The following is a 17,298-nucleotide window of genomic DNA, read 5'->3' on the forward strand; positions in this document are numbered from 1 at the left end:
GGACTACTTGGCAGGTCAATGGGAGAGAGAGGTGTCGATGGCTCTCCCCCGCCAAGTGCCGATCGCCCCCAGCTCCCCCAGGCGCTGGCTCCACCCCCCTGCTGGGTGTCTGGACTCCCTCATCCCGGACCTCCCGACCTCCAAGTGCGAGGGTCCGGACATCAAAGGGCGCCAGACCTATAACTGGGGCAGCTCCAGAGCAGGAAGGCAGTTGTATCCTGGAGTCGAGAGACGCAGTGAAGAACTCATCCTTGACGGACTACTGGCGCTGCCGTAGCCCTGCCTTGCGAACTATCGTCCTGCCTGCTGGCGCTGCCGCAACCTTCTGAAACCTTCATCGTCGTCGGGACCTGCTGGCGTGGCCGCGGACCGTTTGTAACCTCCACCTTCATCGGGACCTGCTGGCTCCGCCGCGGCCCGATCATCTAGAACGCCGAGCTCGAGGATTGTGAGCTATTTCATCTACCACCATATCCACCAGATTGGTAACGAGACTGTCCCGCTACCCCCTTACCCAACCAAGAGACTAAACTAGAGGGGACCCCGGAGTCCAGACCTCCTTGTACCATTTCACCGTACCTAAAGAATTGCTTATAAAGTAACGTTGAACCTTATCCTTGTGTGGTGTACGTCTGTGGGGGGGAAGTTACTTGTCTGTACGATCGCTGGAGACGGCTCTCCCCGGAGACCTCTCCCTCTCTCCTCGGCCGACCCTCCCGGTCCGTCTAACATTGGTGGCCAGCGGCGGGATCCGAATCACCGCATAATCGTACAGAGAGTAGCTCACCCCACGACGAAATCACAATGACAACCAAAGAAAGCGGATCCACCGAGAAATTCCAGATAGAGAAATTGGAAGAATACAGCCATCGTGAGTTGAAACAATTCTGCATTGAACTAGGTATCGCTACCACCGGTCTAAGTACTAAAGACGATTTCAAGCACGCCATTGAGTCTTGGGCAGAAACCGGGGCCGTCAGACCCCCGGACCAAAATGTCGCAGGAGCAGAAAAAGACACCACGGCTCCCGAGGAGCGAAGAACGGGTCTCTCGCAAGACGAGATCCAAGAACGAGAAAGGACCCGACTACATGAACTAGAAATGGCCCGACTCAAAATGGATGGCGAACTCAAGTTAGCCGAACAAAAACTGAACCTGGAACATCTGACAGGCCACATGAAGGGCTTGCTCCCTCCCCGCACGACCAGGCCCGAGCCCGGCTCCTCAGGTGTTACACGCAACCACTACCCGTTTCCCGTCTCCTATGGGACCCCTGCCCCTGAACATCTCCACCTCATGGGCCCGATCCCCTACCGGCCCTCTCGCCCGGCCTGGGCGCAATCTTGGACACAGCACCACGAGGCCGCGTGGCCTCCGATCGACCCTAACCCTGGGCCTGGCCAGGCCCCGACATCCCGGCACCACCATCCACCCAGGAGGTGAGCGGACTACTTGGCAGGTCAATGGGAGAGAGAGGTGTCGATGGCTCTCCCCCGCCAAGTGCCGATCGCCCCCAGCTCCCCCAGGCGCTGGCTCCACCCCCCTGCTGGGTGTCTGGACTCCCTCATCCCGGACCTCCCGACCTCCAAGTGCGAGGGTCCGGACATCAAAGGGCACCAGACCTATAACTGGGGCAGCTCCAGAGCAGGAAGGCAGTTGTATCCTGGAGTCGAGAGACGCAGTGAAGAACTCATCCTTGACGGACTACTGGCGCTGCCGTAGCCCTGCCTTGCGAACTATCGTCCTGCCTGCTGGCGCTGCCGCAACCTTCTGAAACCTTCATCGTCGTCGGGACCTGCTGGCGTGGCCGCGGACCGTTTGTAACCTCCACCTTCATCGGGACCTGCTGGCTCCGCCGCGGCCCGATCATCTAGAACGCCGAGCTCGAGGATTGTGAGCTATTTCATCTACCACCATATCCACCAGATTGGTAACGAGACTGTCCCGCTACCCCCTTACCCAACCAAGAGACTAAACTAGAGGGGACCCCGGAGTCCAGACCTCCTTGTACCATTTCACCGTACCTAAAGAATTGCTTATAAAGTAACGTTGAACCTTATCCTTGTGTGGTGTACGTCTGTGGGGGGGAAGTTACTTGTCTGTACGATCGCTGGAGACGGCTCTCCCCGGAGACCTCTCCCTCTCTCCTCGGCCGACCCTCCCGGTCCGTCTAACAAATTGTAAGCAACTTGCTTCTAAACTCAGAGAAACTTGTACAAGATAACGATGCAGAGGAGGTAGTCACCACCAAATGCAGGACATAATTTCAACTAGTTCAGTACTACACCCACTGCCACAAGAGATACCAAGAGGAAATGCATCAACCCACTCAGACTGCTTCTCATCGGGCCAGGTATCCTACACCAACTCACACTCAACGTGTTTATCAAAGAAAAAGAAGGAACAACAACACATGACAATTCATGTCACCAAAAATATTAATCCAGTAAGGACAGAAACAACAACCTGGTGGCATTATTGATAAAAGTGAGTGTCTTGTGACTTGGCCAAGGTGTGAGAGGGACGTGGCCATATGCAGGAGAGAGTACAGCACAAGATAATGTGCAAGACAACGGAGGGAAGGCCATGAGTAGTGGACCTCTGGTGTGAGTTAATGACGCCCTCATAGTCAGTTGTGAAATTCGCCAGTGGCACCATTATCCTCAGGTGGAGCACTGGAAGCATTTAGATAGCATCACGCACTATTTGCACATTCTGTGTTGACTGTTCCTGTTGTAAAACAAATGCTATGTGTGCCGCATGCTAGGCAGAACAGGATGTTTGCCATCAGCGCCAATGGCATCTGGAAAGTGTCAATGCCGAAAAGGTCCTACTTCAGATGCTGCAGGTATGTCAGCAAACCTGATGCAGGCACGGTTGGCTACTGTAAACAGAAGGAGTGCATGGGTAAAATACCATGTATAATGGCAGATGTGGACTGATCCACAGGCCCCAGGCGCTAACAGACGAAATGCATGCAAAACCTCAACATAAGTGCACCTGGAACTCAAGCACCTGGAAAAGACTGGAAAGAAGTTTTATTGTAACCTAAAACACTCTTCCTCGCTGTTCAAATAGGGCCACCTGCAGCCTAAATATCTTCCGCCTCTTCCTGCCCTTGTCCTTTTCAACAGTTGGCAGATGGATATATGCAGCCCAGTTCTAACATTTGTGGGCAACTGTGGTGCATTATGGGATTACTTGTATACTTGGCCCTAACCAAAACAGTTTCAAACAAGGTTCAAAGTAGTTGATATTTTTCAAAACGTTTGTGGGAATGCAAAAACTCTTCATTTTTTTTTTACAAATCCCAACTGTGAATGAGAACTGCTGTTTGTAACCTATATATGCAACATACCTGAGATAACATATTTGGCGGTTACTCCTCTGTTATCACTTATTCCGCTCCCTTGCTTCATGTTCTCAGCACTATTGGAATCCAGAAGTTGTACTCCATGTGTATTTGCTTGTCCGGACGAAAGCTAAAATGTTTAAAATGGGTCATTAAATCTGGTTATATCTGAAAGGACAAAATCTTTCTAATATTTTGACAACAATGTGTAAGAAATCAGTTAAAGCGTACACATATTCCTTTCTTGGGGTACCTTGGCTGCTTTCTAAACAAATGTTGAGATATATTGCGTTTTCAGATTTTTTTCTGTATTTGTATTTAAGAATCATGTTCTCTAACAAGTAACACTGTGCATAGTTTCACGTTGGTATCCAAGCACATACGTTATGGAGTAGTACCAGAAAACTGGTGATGTTAACCGTTAATACTGAATACCACATTGATGGTAGATTACAGTCTTACAGATCGCGTTTAGCCCCACCATTTCTTAAGGTTAACGAGGTTAGTATTCGGTCTAATGGTAAATAGAAGGAAGAATATAGAGTTAAAACTGTTGAGGAGGCAGTTCCGGTGGGGGAGGTGCTAGTACTTCAAAGGCCTTCAGCATGGATGGGACACAGGAAGGGTTGAGGTTTGCAGGTCTTATTGGTCATGCTGTGATGTAGCAGGGAGGTTCTGAGAGAGACTGTAAATGAAGTAACATGTATTGCCTTAAAGACAAGTATGAGGAGTTTAAAGGGTGCCTTGTGTTTAGTAGAGATACTGTTGGCCTGATGACAGACAACATAGGGCTAAGTTGGAGGAGGTCAAAAATGTTGCAGGTAGTGATGGAGCAAGGTTTCATAAGTAAAGAGACTTGCTCGGACTCAATCCTCTCAAAATAACATTTAATGTATTAATCAACATGTTTGTCTTAATAATAATTGCACCACACAACATTTCTAGTATCTAGGGGAAGCTTACCAATGTGCTTTTACTAACAGTAACGCAAATGTACTAAGATGGCCGCCAGAACGCGGGAATTTCACTGCGCATGCGTCTGCCACACTCATGTGGTATGACGTCCTTAATGCTTTGGAGGGAATCTTTGCAGCTGCGCACTAGTATTACAGATGGCTGCTTCATGTGACTACATTCTAATGCACCTGCTGCTGCTTTGAGAAAACCATGTTCGTTCTGCCTAATTGTTAACGCTATAGTTAAAATTAAGTAATGGGAACAGTGTAGAGATAAATGGTATACAGTGCATTCATTTATTCTTTTTTCTACAACTGTGTCTCTTGACTTTGCTACTAGCTCGTATTTGGGCCTGATGTAACCCTGCTGTTCTGTAGCAGGGGATCTCTGTGTATAGTCATAATCTAGTGAATAGTCCCGCTCATGAGCGTGGACCCCGGAGCAATCAAAATAATCTCTTAAATTGTCTAAAAATGCAGTCCTGCACAGACACTTAAGAGAGAATTTAAAGACATATAATGCAGCCTATATCCACAGGCTACACTGTCCAGTACTTCAACTAGACATTCCACCAAAAACCACAAACAGCACAGCCTGTCAAGTTTTCTTCACAGAGAAAACTTCCCATTTTACCGACAAAGCCTCAGAAATGATAGAGAGGAAGGGGAGGACAGACAAGCCCCATAGGCTGCCATTATGTGGCTCAAAAAGGGATACAGTGCCTTTAAGAAAACTTTCTAGAACGTTCTCAGTATCCCAGAATGCCCTGCAGGTCCCATTTACTTTCAGTTCTTTTTTCCGGCTCCTGCTAGCAGAACCCTGGAGCATGGAGCTCTCCCTTTTTTGGGTTTGTTATACAATTTTTGCACTTTTAAAGTGTGTGAGTGTTTACACTCGACGTGTTTTAGTGCCCTCTTCCTTTTCTAGTGTTCCGAGCACCCCTTTTTGTCAAAAAATGCCTGCATTGTTTGATAAATGCCTGGAGTGCTCCAGGAAGAAGGCCAAGTCGGACCCACACCCTGTGTGTATCCTGTGCCTCCCTTCATCTCACTTGCCTGAGAAATGTGAGATTTGCCAGACCTTCTCCTCCAGGACCCTGAGAGACAGAAGGAAGATCAGACTCCAAGGACTAGAGGAAAGAAGGCTGCAGAGTCAAGGTGGGTCTGGGCAGGCTGGATCTACGTCTTCTGCCCATGCTGAGGCCTCTGGGGTGCTCCCCAGCGTCAAGAAGGCCAGAAAGCGTCTTCGTTCTCCGTCGACGTCGATTCCATCGACAACGGCGTCGAGAGGCAGGACGGCGATCTGCTCCCCTTTTCCCCAGGGCTCTGGGTCGAGACAACGTCGAGGTTCGGCGTTGAGGGGGCTATCGAGATCGCCTTCGAGGTCGCCGCCGAAGACATCATCGGCATCTTCGACGTCATCTTCATCGACGGTGTCGTCAACACGTCGACGTCGGGAGGGTTCCAGTCGGCGTCGGCGCTCGCCATCGAGGCGACACCGCCATTCGCCCTCGGCGTCGACTCGGCGCTCGCCGTCGAGGCGACACTGCCGTTCGCCCTCGACTTTGACTAGACTATTAGCGTCGAGAAGGAGACGCTCGGCGTCACGGCGCAGATCCTCGGCGTCGAGACGGCGTAGCCCGTCGTCGAGGTATAGATCGCCGATGCCAAGACGACGTTCGTCGGCGTCTAGGAGGCGTTCTTCGACGCCGAAGAGGCGTTCGACGCCGAAGAGGCGCTCAGCGCCTAAGAGGAAGAGATCAGTCTCCAGGAGGCCTTCTGGAGCCAGGAGTCCTTCCAGATCTTCAGAGACAGGACGGCGACGTCGGTCACAAACAGGGGGCGCTGCCTCTCGATCGCCTACGCGAAGGAAGAAGATGAGGGACTCTGTGGTGTACACTCCCCCGCAGAAGTCACCCTCTCCTCCTCCTCCACTGCCGAAGGAGCCGCCGCCGCGCACACCTCCGCCACCACCACCTCCTCTTCTTCCACGTGGTCCACCGCGTCCTCCGAGTTCGGTTTTACTGCCGCACTTCCCTACGCCGCCTAAGGGGGCACCTCGGCCGAGGTCCCCGGTCAGGCCACCACCACTGAATCCGCCGCAAGTACCCGCGAAACCGCAGGCGCCACCGCAAGCACCCGCGGGACGACCAAGGCCAAGAAGTCCTAGATCTCGCTCCGGACGGAGAGGGAGATCCAGGAGTCGCTGTCGCTCATCGACTAGATCCAGAAGACACTGCAGGAGGGGTCGGTCTCGATCCAGCACGGGTTCTTCCAGCGCAAGGGGCTACTCACCCACGCTATCAGAATCCCCTCAGAGAAGGGTATCCCCTGTGGATGACGTGGTTTCCTTTCAGGAAGTCCTGTTGAGAGCTGCAAACAAGCTGGGCATTCAACTGACTGTGCCCACGCCTACGACCTCCGTAATATTTGAGACTCTCCACAAGAAGCACCTATCTAGGCCCCTGTTACCCTTGGTGCCTGGATTAGTGGAGCCCGCCATGGAGCTTTTCCTCACCCCAGCAGTGACGAAAGAAGCCCCATCCAGGCTGATAAAGAAATATAAGGCTCCTGATGCGGACCCGGCTTTCCTACGTACGGACCCGGTTCCGGATTCCATCATTGTGACGGGGGCGAGGTAGCAACATGCCACCACTCCATCCTCTAATGTGCCTCTGGACAAGGAGAGTCGCTGGTTGGACTCTGTGGGCAGGAAGGTGTGCGGGACGTCCGCTACCTCTATGAAGGCTGCCAGTGCATCGGCACTGTTGGGGCGCTATGATAGAGCGCTGTGGGAGTCCACAGTTTGCCGACCTCCTCCTACGGGAAAAGAAGGAGGACTTCAAAGAGATCCTAAATGAGGGATTGCTGGTGTTGAACCAGCTGATTAGCGTAGCCGCAGACTCGTCGCTCCTGGCAGCCCACGGGTACTGCCACGGAGTAAATCAGAGGCGCCACGTGTGGCTCAGATTGACATCACTGAAACCTGAAGCACAACAGAGGGTGGCCAACCTGCCCTTCTCGGGTGAAACCCTATTCGGCAAACACGCCGATGATGAGATGGCCCGTATGAAGGCGGAGGCGGAGACTCTGACGGCGGTAAACTTGGAGAAGCCCAAGGACCAGAAGAAGAGCTACCGCCCGTTCCAGAGACTGTACGGGGCACAGGGCAGAGGGCGTGGTCAACAGTATGGACAACAGCAGCAACAGCAGCAGTTCCAGAGGAAGCCCTTCCAGAAATGTCAGAGGGGTAGGGGCGACCAGCAGTCTGCCACCGCGACCAAAGGCCCGGCCGGGTCTAGGCCCTGAGCGATTACTTCCCCGTCATCCGTTACCCACTCTGGTGAGGGGAAGCGTTTTATATTTTCTGTCAGAGTGGAGAAAAATGACTCAGAACAAGTGGGTGCTGAATATTGTTTGCAATGTATACAGTCTTCGAATCACCAGCCCGCCTCCAGCAATTCCACCGGTTCACTTGCAGTTTCAGCTGCGCGAACTCCAGGCGGAGGCCAATACCCTGTTAAGGAAAAGGGCGATAGAAGACGTCCCTCTGTCTCAAAGGGGAAGAGGTCTGTACTCACGGTTCTTTCTGGTCCGAAAAAAGGACAAGAACGAGTTCAGGCCTATTCTGGATTTGCTACAAGCAAACAAGTGGATTCGCAGGGAAAAGTTTCGCATGCTGTCTTTGCACCGGATTTACCCTCAACTGCAAAGGGGAGACTGGCTGTGTGCGAAAGACCTACATGATGCATACTTCCATGTGCCCATTGCACAGAAACATCGGAAGTTCCTGCGATTCCAAGTCGGCGCCAATCACTATCAATATACAGTGTTGTCGTTCGGGCTAAAGTCTGCGCCCAGGACATTCTCAAAATGCATGGCAGTGGTGGCGGCGCACCTGAGAAAGAACAAGGTGTTTGTCTACCCGTACCTGGACGATTGGTTGATCAAGGCATCCTCCTTCTCTGAAGCTCAAGCGCACTTCCAGAAGTCGTCCATTCTGTTGAACAAGCTGGGGTTGCACATCAACATGTCCAAGTCTGTCCCAATGCCAGTCCAATGCCTACAGTACTTGGGGGGCCTCAATCAATACGCTGTCGGCAAGCGTGTGTCCTTCGGAGGAAAGACGTTTATCACTCCTTCTGAATGCTCAGGCTCTTATGACAGCTGCATCTACAACAGCGAGGACGGTGTCTTCTCTACTGGGGTCGATGGCCTCCTGTATCTTCCTCACGCCACACGCACGGCTGCACATGAGACCGCTGCAGGAGTGTCTGGAGGATCAGTGGGATCAGAGGAGAGGGACTTGGGACGACAGGATACGACTGTCCCTGCATGCTCGACAATCTCTGAAATGGTGGTGTTCAGCGGAAAATCTCCTCAAAGGAGTTCCTTTCCACAAGGACATTCCCAATCAGACTATCATGACGGATGCTTCTCTTCACAGCTGGGGAGCAATTACGGATCCAGGGTACGTGCTCCCAGACGGAGTCCATGCATCACATCAATTTCCTGGAACTCAGAGCTGTTCACTTGGCGCTGAAGGCTTTTCATCCGTCCTTCCAGACCAACTCTCCGCTTGTAAAGAAGGACAATAAAACCACGATGTATTACCTCAACAAGCAGGGGGGCTCGAGATTGCGTACTCTGTCGCAGGAGGCACAGGCGATCTGGCACTGGCTTCTTGCCAGAAGACTGACGATAACGGCTACTCATCTACCAGGTGTGCAGAATGTTCAGGCAGACGCACTGAGCAGACTGATCCAGGAAAACCACGAATGGGTCATAAACGACGAAGTGCTCGGAGACGTCTTCGCCAGGTGGGGAACTCCAGACGTGTATCTGTTCGCCACCGCCGAAAACAGCAAATGTCGAAACTTCGCATCCAGGTACTACCAGCAGGGAACGCTGGGGAATGCGCTATGGATCAACTGGTCGAACAGCTTTCTGTACGCTTTTCCACCCATTCCCCTCATTCCGGCGGTGCTCATCAAGTTGGCCCAGTCCAGGGCGCGGATGATTCTGATTGCACCAGAATGGCCCAGACAATGGTGGTTCACGGACCTGCTTCACCGGTCTCTCCTTCCTCACATTCGGCTGCCGTGCAGGCCGGACCTTCTCACGAAGTTCGGGGGGCAGATGGTGCACCCCAATCTCTCGTCTTTGAGTTTGCCGGCATGTCTCCTGAGATAGTGCAATATGGCCATTTGAATCTCCCGGCAGATTGTATGGATATACTGAAGGAGGCCAAGAGACCTTCCACTAGGACTTCTTATGCGTACAAGTGGAAGCGATTTTGCATCTGGTGCAAGTCCAAGAACTATGATCCAACGACATGTAAAGAAGATGTCATCCTTCCATATCTTTTACATTTGGCACATGTGAGAAGTTGGCCTGGTATATGATGATCACTAATTCTAGTGAGCACCTTGCACCAGTCCAAACGATCCTTATGGGTGATGGTTGTAAGTCAACCTTATAGACAAGCTATCCTAGTGGTAGCATGGACAAAAAGCAGTCTTAGGCTTAACTCAAGAGGGCATGTGAAGCCAGCTGTTTTACCATATGCAATCCTTTTAATACCAAATGAAAGGACACCACACAAGTTATATATTATAAAATATATGTATTTATTACTAGAATAATCCCCTATACTCTTTATGAGCACAGAAGCACAAGCGTTAAACAAAGAACTTCATATAGCATACAAAAAAGATGCACAAATATGGATAGGCCCGGGTGGCCCCTAAAATCATATACTAAAATAGTGGTATAAGAACCACGTCACGAACAATGGTAAGGCCTAGGGCCTTTAGAATCGCTGGGGATAAACTGGACTAATGAAGGTTAGAACATAGAATGCCCACTGGATGCGGGTGCAGGGTCTATAGGCAACCGCGCTTACCATACAAGTCAATAGTGCGTAAAAATTTGAAAGTTATAGGTTTGGGAGTCTTCCGACTGGACTAGAACTTAGCCACTTAAAACTAGGAAACTAGAGGTGTAAACCACTACAGGAGCACCGGAGTAATCTTGTTACCTCACCCACAGGAAGCGGGTGCATAGGTGCCAAAGTGTGTCGGGTTTTGTCGTGGAGTTCTATGGAGCCTGGAGGCGGAGATGCTGCAGGCGACCAGGAGAGAAGAGTTCGGTTGGATCCAAGGGTGGATCAAAGATGTAGAGTATCTGAAAGCAGAGGGAACAGAGTTTGGGTCACTAGCCAGTCACCAGGAAGGAACCAGGAAGGAACCAGGCGATGTCGGGTTGCGATCAGGTGATGTCGAGTAGTTTGTCTCCGCTACCACGTGGACCAGGAAGGATCGAGGACGTCCAGGAGGTAGGCACGGGCTGTCCCACAAAGGCTCTCGCTGTCGGCGGTGTCGGTTCTCGAATCGGAGTCAACAGGCCTTGGCAAATGCAACCCACGCAGGAATCAAAGATGGCTTCTGGATCGGACCAGCAAGGTCTGATCGGCTGCTCCTTTTCAGGGGAGCAAGGGCCAGTCTCGGGCAACCAGACCAGCAGTGTAAAATCGAAGGTTCGTCGTCACAGAGGCCACTAGCCAATGGGCAAGTGACCGGACAGACGCGTCGAGCAGGAAAATGCAAAAGGGCCCTACGCAGCACTTGGTGAGTGTGGAGAGGTGATCTTTGGTGCAAAAGCTGCTCGGGCTGGGGCTTCTCAATCCCCAATGCACAGCTTCGAGGGTGCCTCAGGAGCTGCACAGTGAGCACTTCGCTGGCTTTCTCATCGCCTCCACGGGTCTCAGCTTTACTGGGACTGTGGATCGGGCTGTTGGAAGTCTGGAAGTCTGGTTCTTGTCGGTCTCTGTCATTCGAGCTACGGCGGGAGCAACAACAAGGAATACCTTTGAGCGCTGATGGTGCCTGTTTGCACAGGGTGGTCACTCCTTGACCACAAGGGAGATTCTTCAGTCTTCTACGTCGAGTAGGATGTCGAAGGGTCCAGATATATGTATCAAAGTTTCAGTCAGGATGATCTGATGTCTCATGGCACAGCTCCTACCTTCATTCCAAATCAAGGGGCTGGATCTCCTGCTAGGTCCCTACTATGGGTGGGACCCAGGAAGGGGGTGGTTACACCCCTTTCCCTTTGTCCAGTTTCGCGCCAGAGCTGGGGCTGGAGTGCCCCAGCACTGGTTAGAACTGGGCTTTGCCTGGGACACCTTGTGCGCCCCAGGCAGTGTCTAGTTTCATTCAGCCCTCCCTGCCCCAATCCACTATCTCCTGCCTGGGGTAGTGTAACACCGCCCTGTGACAGGAAACCTTTTGTCCAGGCCTCCCCTGCCTGGAGTTTCGGTCAGCAGCAGGAGGCCAGACTTGTGTCTGTGGCAGCAGCATCCATTTTGTGGTGCTGAGGTTCTGGTTAGATTTAACCGCGTTTAAGTAAAGTAACATGTCTTCTCCCTCTAGAAGGGCGGAATGCTACCCCCGTCACCAGGACTGGCGAGGGAGTTGTATTCCAAAGCGTATGGCACCTTACACGACATGTTTTGATAAAGTGTCAGTTTGGATGGCCAGCCAGGGGTGGCAAAAGATATGCTGCAGCCCCTGGTAGGCCTTGGATGCACCTATGCCCTGGGTACCTATAGTACACTGTACAGGGGCTGATAAGGTGGTCCAATCCCAATTGGTAATGTACCTAAAGTACATGGTTGTAAATTTAGAGAGAGAACAGCAGGGCTGTGGGTCTGATTAGCAGGCCCACAGCCACATTAAGTCGAAAACCAGTGAAGCAAAAAGCAAAAAGTGGGGTGACCATTGGAAAGCAGACCCTACTCTCCTACAGAGCAGTCTGGCCTTAATTTTCATTCCATTAAGGTTCATCTAGCTGCCCTGACTGCCTACAGGAAAGGCCCTTCACAGACTTCCTTCTTCCAGATTCCCGTGATCAAAGATTTTTTGGAAGGCTTGAAGAAAATGATTCCTCCAGTCAGGCTTCCTTCACTGCATGGGAATTGAATGTAGTGCTGTCCAGATTGATGAGGGAGCCTTTTGAACCTATTCATAAGGCTTCGTTGCAGCACCTGTCCTGGAAGGCGGCGTTCCTCGTGGCCATTACATCGGCCCGCAGGGTGAGTGAAATTCAGGCGTTGTGTTGCCAAGAACCTTATACTGTATTTCATGCTGCTAAGGTTGTTATGCGTACTCACCCTAAATTTCTTCCCAAGGTTATTTCTGATTTCCATGTTAACCAAACCATAACTTTGCCTATGTTTTTTCAGAATCCTTCCTCTCCAGCGGAAAGGTCCTTCCATTCCCTGGATGTCAGGAGGGTGTTGAAATTTTATCTGGATAAAACCAAAGATATTCGTAGGTCAGACCAATTATGGGTCGGTCAGGACAGGTCTTGCTACCTCAAAACAGTCTATTTCGAGGTGGATTGTGTCCTGCATAAAAGGCTAATAAGACCTTAGGGCAGCGCTTTCCAAACTGTGTGGCGCGACACGTTACTGTGTTGCGCCCCACACGTAGGTGTGTCGCAATGCGACGTGATGTCTGCCGGCCAGCCGATATCAAGGGGATGCCACGCGAGCCCCCTCATCGACGTGCAAGGCGAAGCAGCTGCAGAGTTAAGCCTCGTGGACCGGAGCTCCAGAGAGTTTTGACCTGTGAGCGGCGTAGAGACCACACAGGGCCAGGGAAGGGGGCTCACAGAAGCAACCGGCAGTTCCAAGAGTCAGGCAGTGAGTGGCATGATGCCCCCCCCGTCCTCCCCTGAAGAATGTGAAGAGGGGCCTCAGAGTCCCCCATATCTCACATTTTTAGTAGAAAAGAAAACATATCATCAACTCCCCATTAACTGTCCAGATACCGTCATTTTTAACAGAGCTTTAATTGTCTTTTCCTTTTGTTAAGGCAACTGGACATTATAAGATTATTTAAAATAAAGTATTAAGTGCACTTTGTGGGCAATTAAATGTAGTCAAAACAGAACCTAATTATTACTCTCGACCTCAAAACGAAATGATTCTTCCACCGCATGGATAAGGTGCAGTGAATAAATTTTGTGCAGTGCCAATGCTTCCTTAAAAAATCATTGCATTTCATGTTTAAAATATTTCTTGCCTAACATCTGCAATGAATTTGTTGGCAGTGTCCATCTATATCAGTTTTGACCCCCCTCGCCCCCCCCCCCCCCGGGAGTTCTACGGCGCTGCTCACAGCCCCGAGCGCGCGATCTTGCTGGGACACCGGGATATCAGAGCCTCTACCCCACCATCCCAGGCACTCGGCTGGTAACTGGTGAGGCTTAGACCATTTTGGGGCACTTTTAAATCGGTAAATCTCTATTTTGCATATATACACCGCAGCGCCGAGGGCAACCTGCAGTTTTGAGTGAAAGGCGAGCTAGCCTTTCACCTTTATGTGGTTCATTTGGTAATATAAAAACTTTATTTGTATGCCTGAAATATGCACGACTAGGGGCACATGGGGCTGGGTGTGGCGGAGCGACATGACTTAGGGACGCCTGGCACCGAGGGCTCAAACAGAGGTGAGCTGCCAGGACTGAAAGTGCACAGGTGAGGACAGGTGCCTGCACTGTGTGTTCACAATAGTATTGCCTACCAAGATTTTTTTAAATTCTATGCAGTCAAGGGTTAAACAGCCCTGTGGTTGTCAGGGCACAGACATGCTCCTAATCCGCTTCCCTTTGGCTTGCCGAAAAAATTGTTTTTCAACACTTCATATTTTTATTTTTACTTGAGTGGTTGTAACAAAAATATAGGGCAAGGAGATTTCTGAAACAACATTCAAGAATGCCGTATTTAGGCTTACGCGTAACCCCACCATTAATATCGTGTGTATATCTTGCAGGTACCACTATTAAAGCAATGGTTTTGTTTGAAATACTGAACTACTTGCTGTTTACATTTCCTTGTCGTACATTTTATGTCTCCTATCGTACATTTTACATCTCCTGTATCTGAATGTACTCCTGGTTTCTAGATGAGTTTGCCCCATCCTAGTTTAGATAGCATGCCTAAACACTTCTCTTGCCGGTGCAAAGCATGAACTTGTGGATCAGTGGTAGCATGATACCCCCCAAACCAATCTTGGGTGGGTCATGCTCGCTCGCTGCGCTCATTCGAGTTACCGTGTCCCTGAAATTTTTTTCACAAAAAAGTGTGTCACCAACATGGAAAGTTTGGAAAGCTGTGCCTTAAGGGGTAAACCTAAGGCTCATTCCACCAGGGGCAAAGCTGCCACGACTGTTTTGTTACGCAATGTCACCATTGCAGAAATCTGCGGGGAGCCACTTGGAAGTCGGTCCATACCTTTGCCAAGCATTACTGTCTGGACACTGATGCCAGGGCAGACGCTCAGGTTGGGCAGGCTTCGCTGCGGAATCTGTTCGCACAGTAGTGGTCTTGTCTGTTTTCTCCACTGCCGCTTTGGTGTGGGGATGGGCTTGCCATTCTATTCACTAGATTATGACTATACACAGAGATCCCCTACTACAGAAGGAGTAGTTTCTGTCCTGTAACTCCAGTTCTGTAGTAGGGGTATCTCTGTTATAGTCATAAGCGCCTGCCCTCCTCCCCGGTGGAGACAGATGTTATGTTCGGAATGCTACAGGTCTAGCGTTATACGCCCTCAAAAGGAACTGAAAGTAAATGGGACCTGCAGGGCATTCTGGGATACTGAGAAAGTTCTAGAAAGAATTTCTTAAAGGCACAGTATCCCTTTTTGAGCCACATAATGGCAGCCTATGGGGCTTGTCTGTCCTTCCCTTCCTCTCTATCATTCCTGAGGCTTTGTTGGTAAAAGGGGAAGTTTTCTCTGTGAAGAAAACTTGACAGGCTGTGCTGTTTGTGGTTTTTGGTGGAATGTCTAGTTGAAGTACTGGACAATGTAGCCTGTGGATATAGGCTAAATTATATGTCTTTAAATTCTCTCTTAAGTGTCTGTGCAGGACTGCATTTTTAGACAACTTAAGAGATTATTTTGATTGCTCTGGGGTCCACGCTCATGAGCAAGACTATTCACTAGATTAGGACTATAACAGAGATACCCTTACTACAGAACTGGAGTTACAGGACAGAAACTACTCCTTCTCCATTTTGAAATCCTGCGACTGCGCAGAAGAGCTCAAGAGTTCTCAAGTCATGGCATTGAACCCGTGCCAGTGACAGTCTTGCCTGCAAAACTCTGAGAAGATGAACTACTAAACTTTGAGAGGAAGCTAAACTGTACAATTTTTAGGGCTCGGCCTACGTCACCACTTTGTCAGAAGTGGGGCGGAGCTCCGAGCCGTATAGTTAAGGGGATTCTGAATCGTGCTGGAAAAATTCCTCAGTGCGCGAGCTTTTTTAGTAGTTTGTTTTACCATCTGCGTGGTAATTGGTCCTTGCGGTGCCGGCTTTCTAGTAGCCTTAACTCAATAGGCCATGTGTAATTCTCGTTTGGCACTTCCTGCATTTTCTGTGCGGTTTCGCGCACGGCAGTCCATTAATTTTAATTAGGAGCTGTCAGGGTGCCCTTCTAATGCAATCCAGATGTTCGGAGCGCGTTCACCATTCAGCATTGCATGTATCGGGCGCGCGTTCGTCTGCAGCGTGTAATGTGTTTTTGTTAGGCGCGCCGTCCATTTAGCAATTGCACTTTTATCTTGTTTTGTCATTCCGGCTGGAGCCAGGCGTACAGTAGCTCACAATTCCCTCGAGTTAATGCAAGAATTTTAAACAGAATAGGTTGAAAACGGTCGAGCTCGTCCCAAGAGCATGAGGGAATGAGCAGATAGTTGCATATGTACGGGGCTACGGGTGGTAGAGAGCAATAATCACAAGGCAATTCTTTTCGTTAGCGCGTTTAAAAAAATGAAGTATCCACTTTGCAAACCTTTTTATGAGCGCCGTTGAGTGATTACCTCTTCCAAGCAAGTATGCCCGCTTGCGATGAAGGCACCGAGCGTGTCCGTAGCATTATCCAGTGCTTAATTTGTACGGGTCGGTGCAGATGGCAGTCACTGGCACTCGTTGGTTTCTCATTTATTTTTCATTATCTGAGTTTAAACCCAGTGCCACTGAGGGAAAAGATAAAGGGGTTGGAAGGCGAACAAGCGATCGCTAGGAAAACAGTGATAAAAAGAGAAGGCAAGGAGGATAAAGAACTCACAATAAAGAATACGATAATGAAATTGTAAAGAAATGGGGTGAAAGAAATGTGTATAATTAGGACTAGGCAGCCTTGGCATTCCTGATTTCGGCATCCATCAGCCCGGGAGGCGGGCTTTTAAGAACAATTTTGAGCATGTACACTTGTATTTTTTTATTTTTACGAAATAAAAAAAACACAATTTGCTTAAACCCATGAGCAAACACAGTCCATCCGCGGATGTGTTTCAGTTTTCACGCACGAGACAGTCACAAGCTAACAAGCGTGATGTATTGAATGTTGAATGCCACCAAAACGGAGGTGTTGGTACTAGGGAAGCACGCTGAGCTATGGGGTAACCAGTGGTGGCCATCTGAGCTTGGTGTCACTCCTATTCCAGCTGCTGGAGTGAGAAATCTAGGAATCTGGGTGGACTCTGCGCTCACCTTCAGGGACCACACCAAGAAGGTGGCTGCCACGTGCTATGGAATTTTGAGGGGTACTAGGCCGGTCTTAAAGTACTTTGATCCCCCTACCAGACAGCTTGTGGTCCAGGCCTCAATACTATCTCGGTTGGACTACGGCAGCTCATTGTTGTTAGGGGTGAATCAAGCGGAGGCCTCTAGGCTCCAAAGAGTACAAAATGCCGCGGCACGAGCCATTGTGGGCCTCCCCAGACATTGTTCAGTGTCTGGTACCATCACGGCCTTGCATTGGCTCCCGGTCAGACAGCGAATTAAGTTCAAGGCGCTGTGTCTGGCCTTTAAAATCTTGAAATCTTCTTCGCCGCCGGCACTTGCCAATCTACTCACGCCCTATACGCCTTCGAGATCCTTGAGATCGGAGGGGCTTCATTTGGCTGTCTGTCCAC

The 17,298-nt window shown here is 50.2% G+C and overlaps 1 protein-coding gene and 1 long non-coding RNA gene across 2 annotated transcripts in view; one reads left to right on the forward strand and one right to left on the reverse strand.

The window, feature by feature from the left end:
• The window catches only part of LOC147748871 (uncharacterized), a 1,009,512-nt gene that overhangs the window by 616,980 nt on the left and 375,234 nt on the right, over nucleotides 1-17,298 (reverse strand). Inside the window, exon 2 of the mRNA XM_086964392.1 lies at nucleotides 3,359-3,482. Within this exon, the coding sequence (XP_086820518.1) occupies nucleotides 3,359-3,482 (124 nt within the window). The remainder of the gene's footprint in view (nucleotides 1-3,358; nucleotides 3,483-17,298) is intronic.
• Nucleotides 1-17,298, forward strand: part of LOC147748875 (uncharacterized) — a 460,386-nt gene that overhangs the window by 155,611 nt on the left and 287,477 nt on the right. The gene's annotated exons all lie outside the window — the stretch shown is intronic.

The sequence above is a fragment of the Lissotriton vulgaris genome, chromosome 1_1 (genome assembly GCF_964263255.1).
Source record: "Lissotriton vulgaris chromosome 1_1, aLisVul1.2, whole genome shotgun sequence".
Classification (NCBI taxonomy): domain Eukaryota; kingdom Metazoa; phylum Chordata; class Amphibia; order Caudata; family Salamandridae; genus Lissotriton; species Lissotriton vulgaris.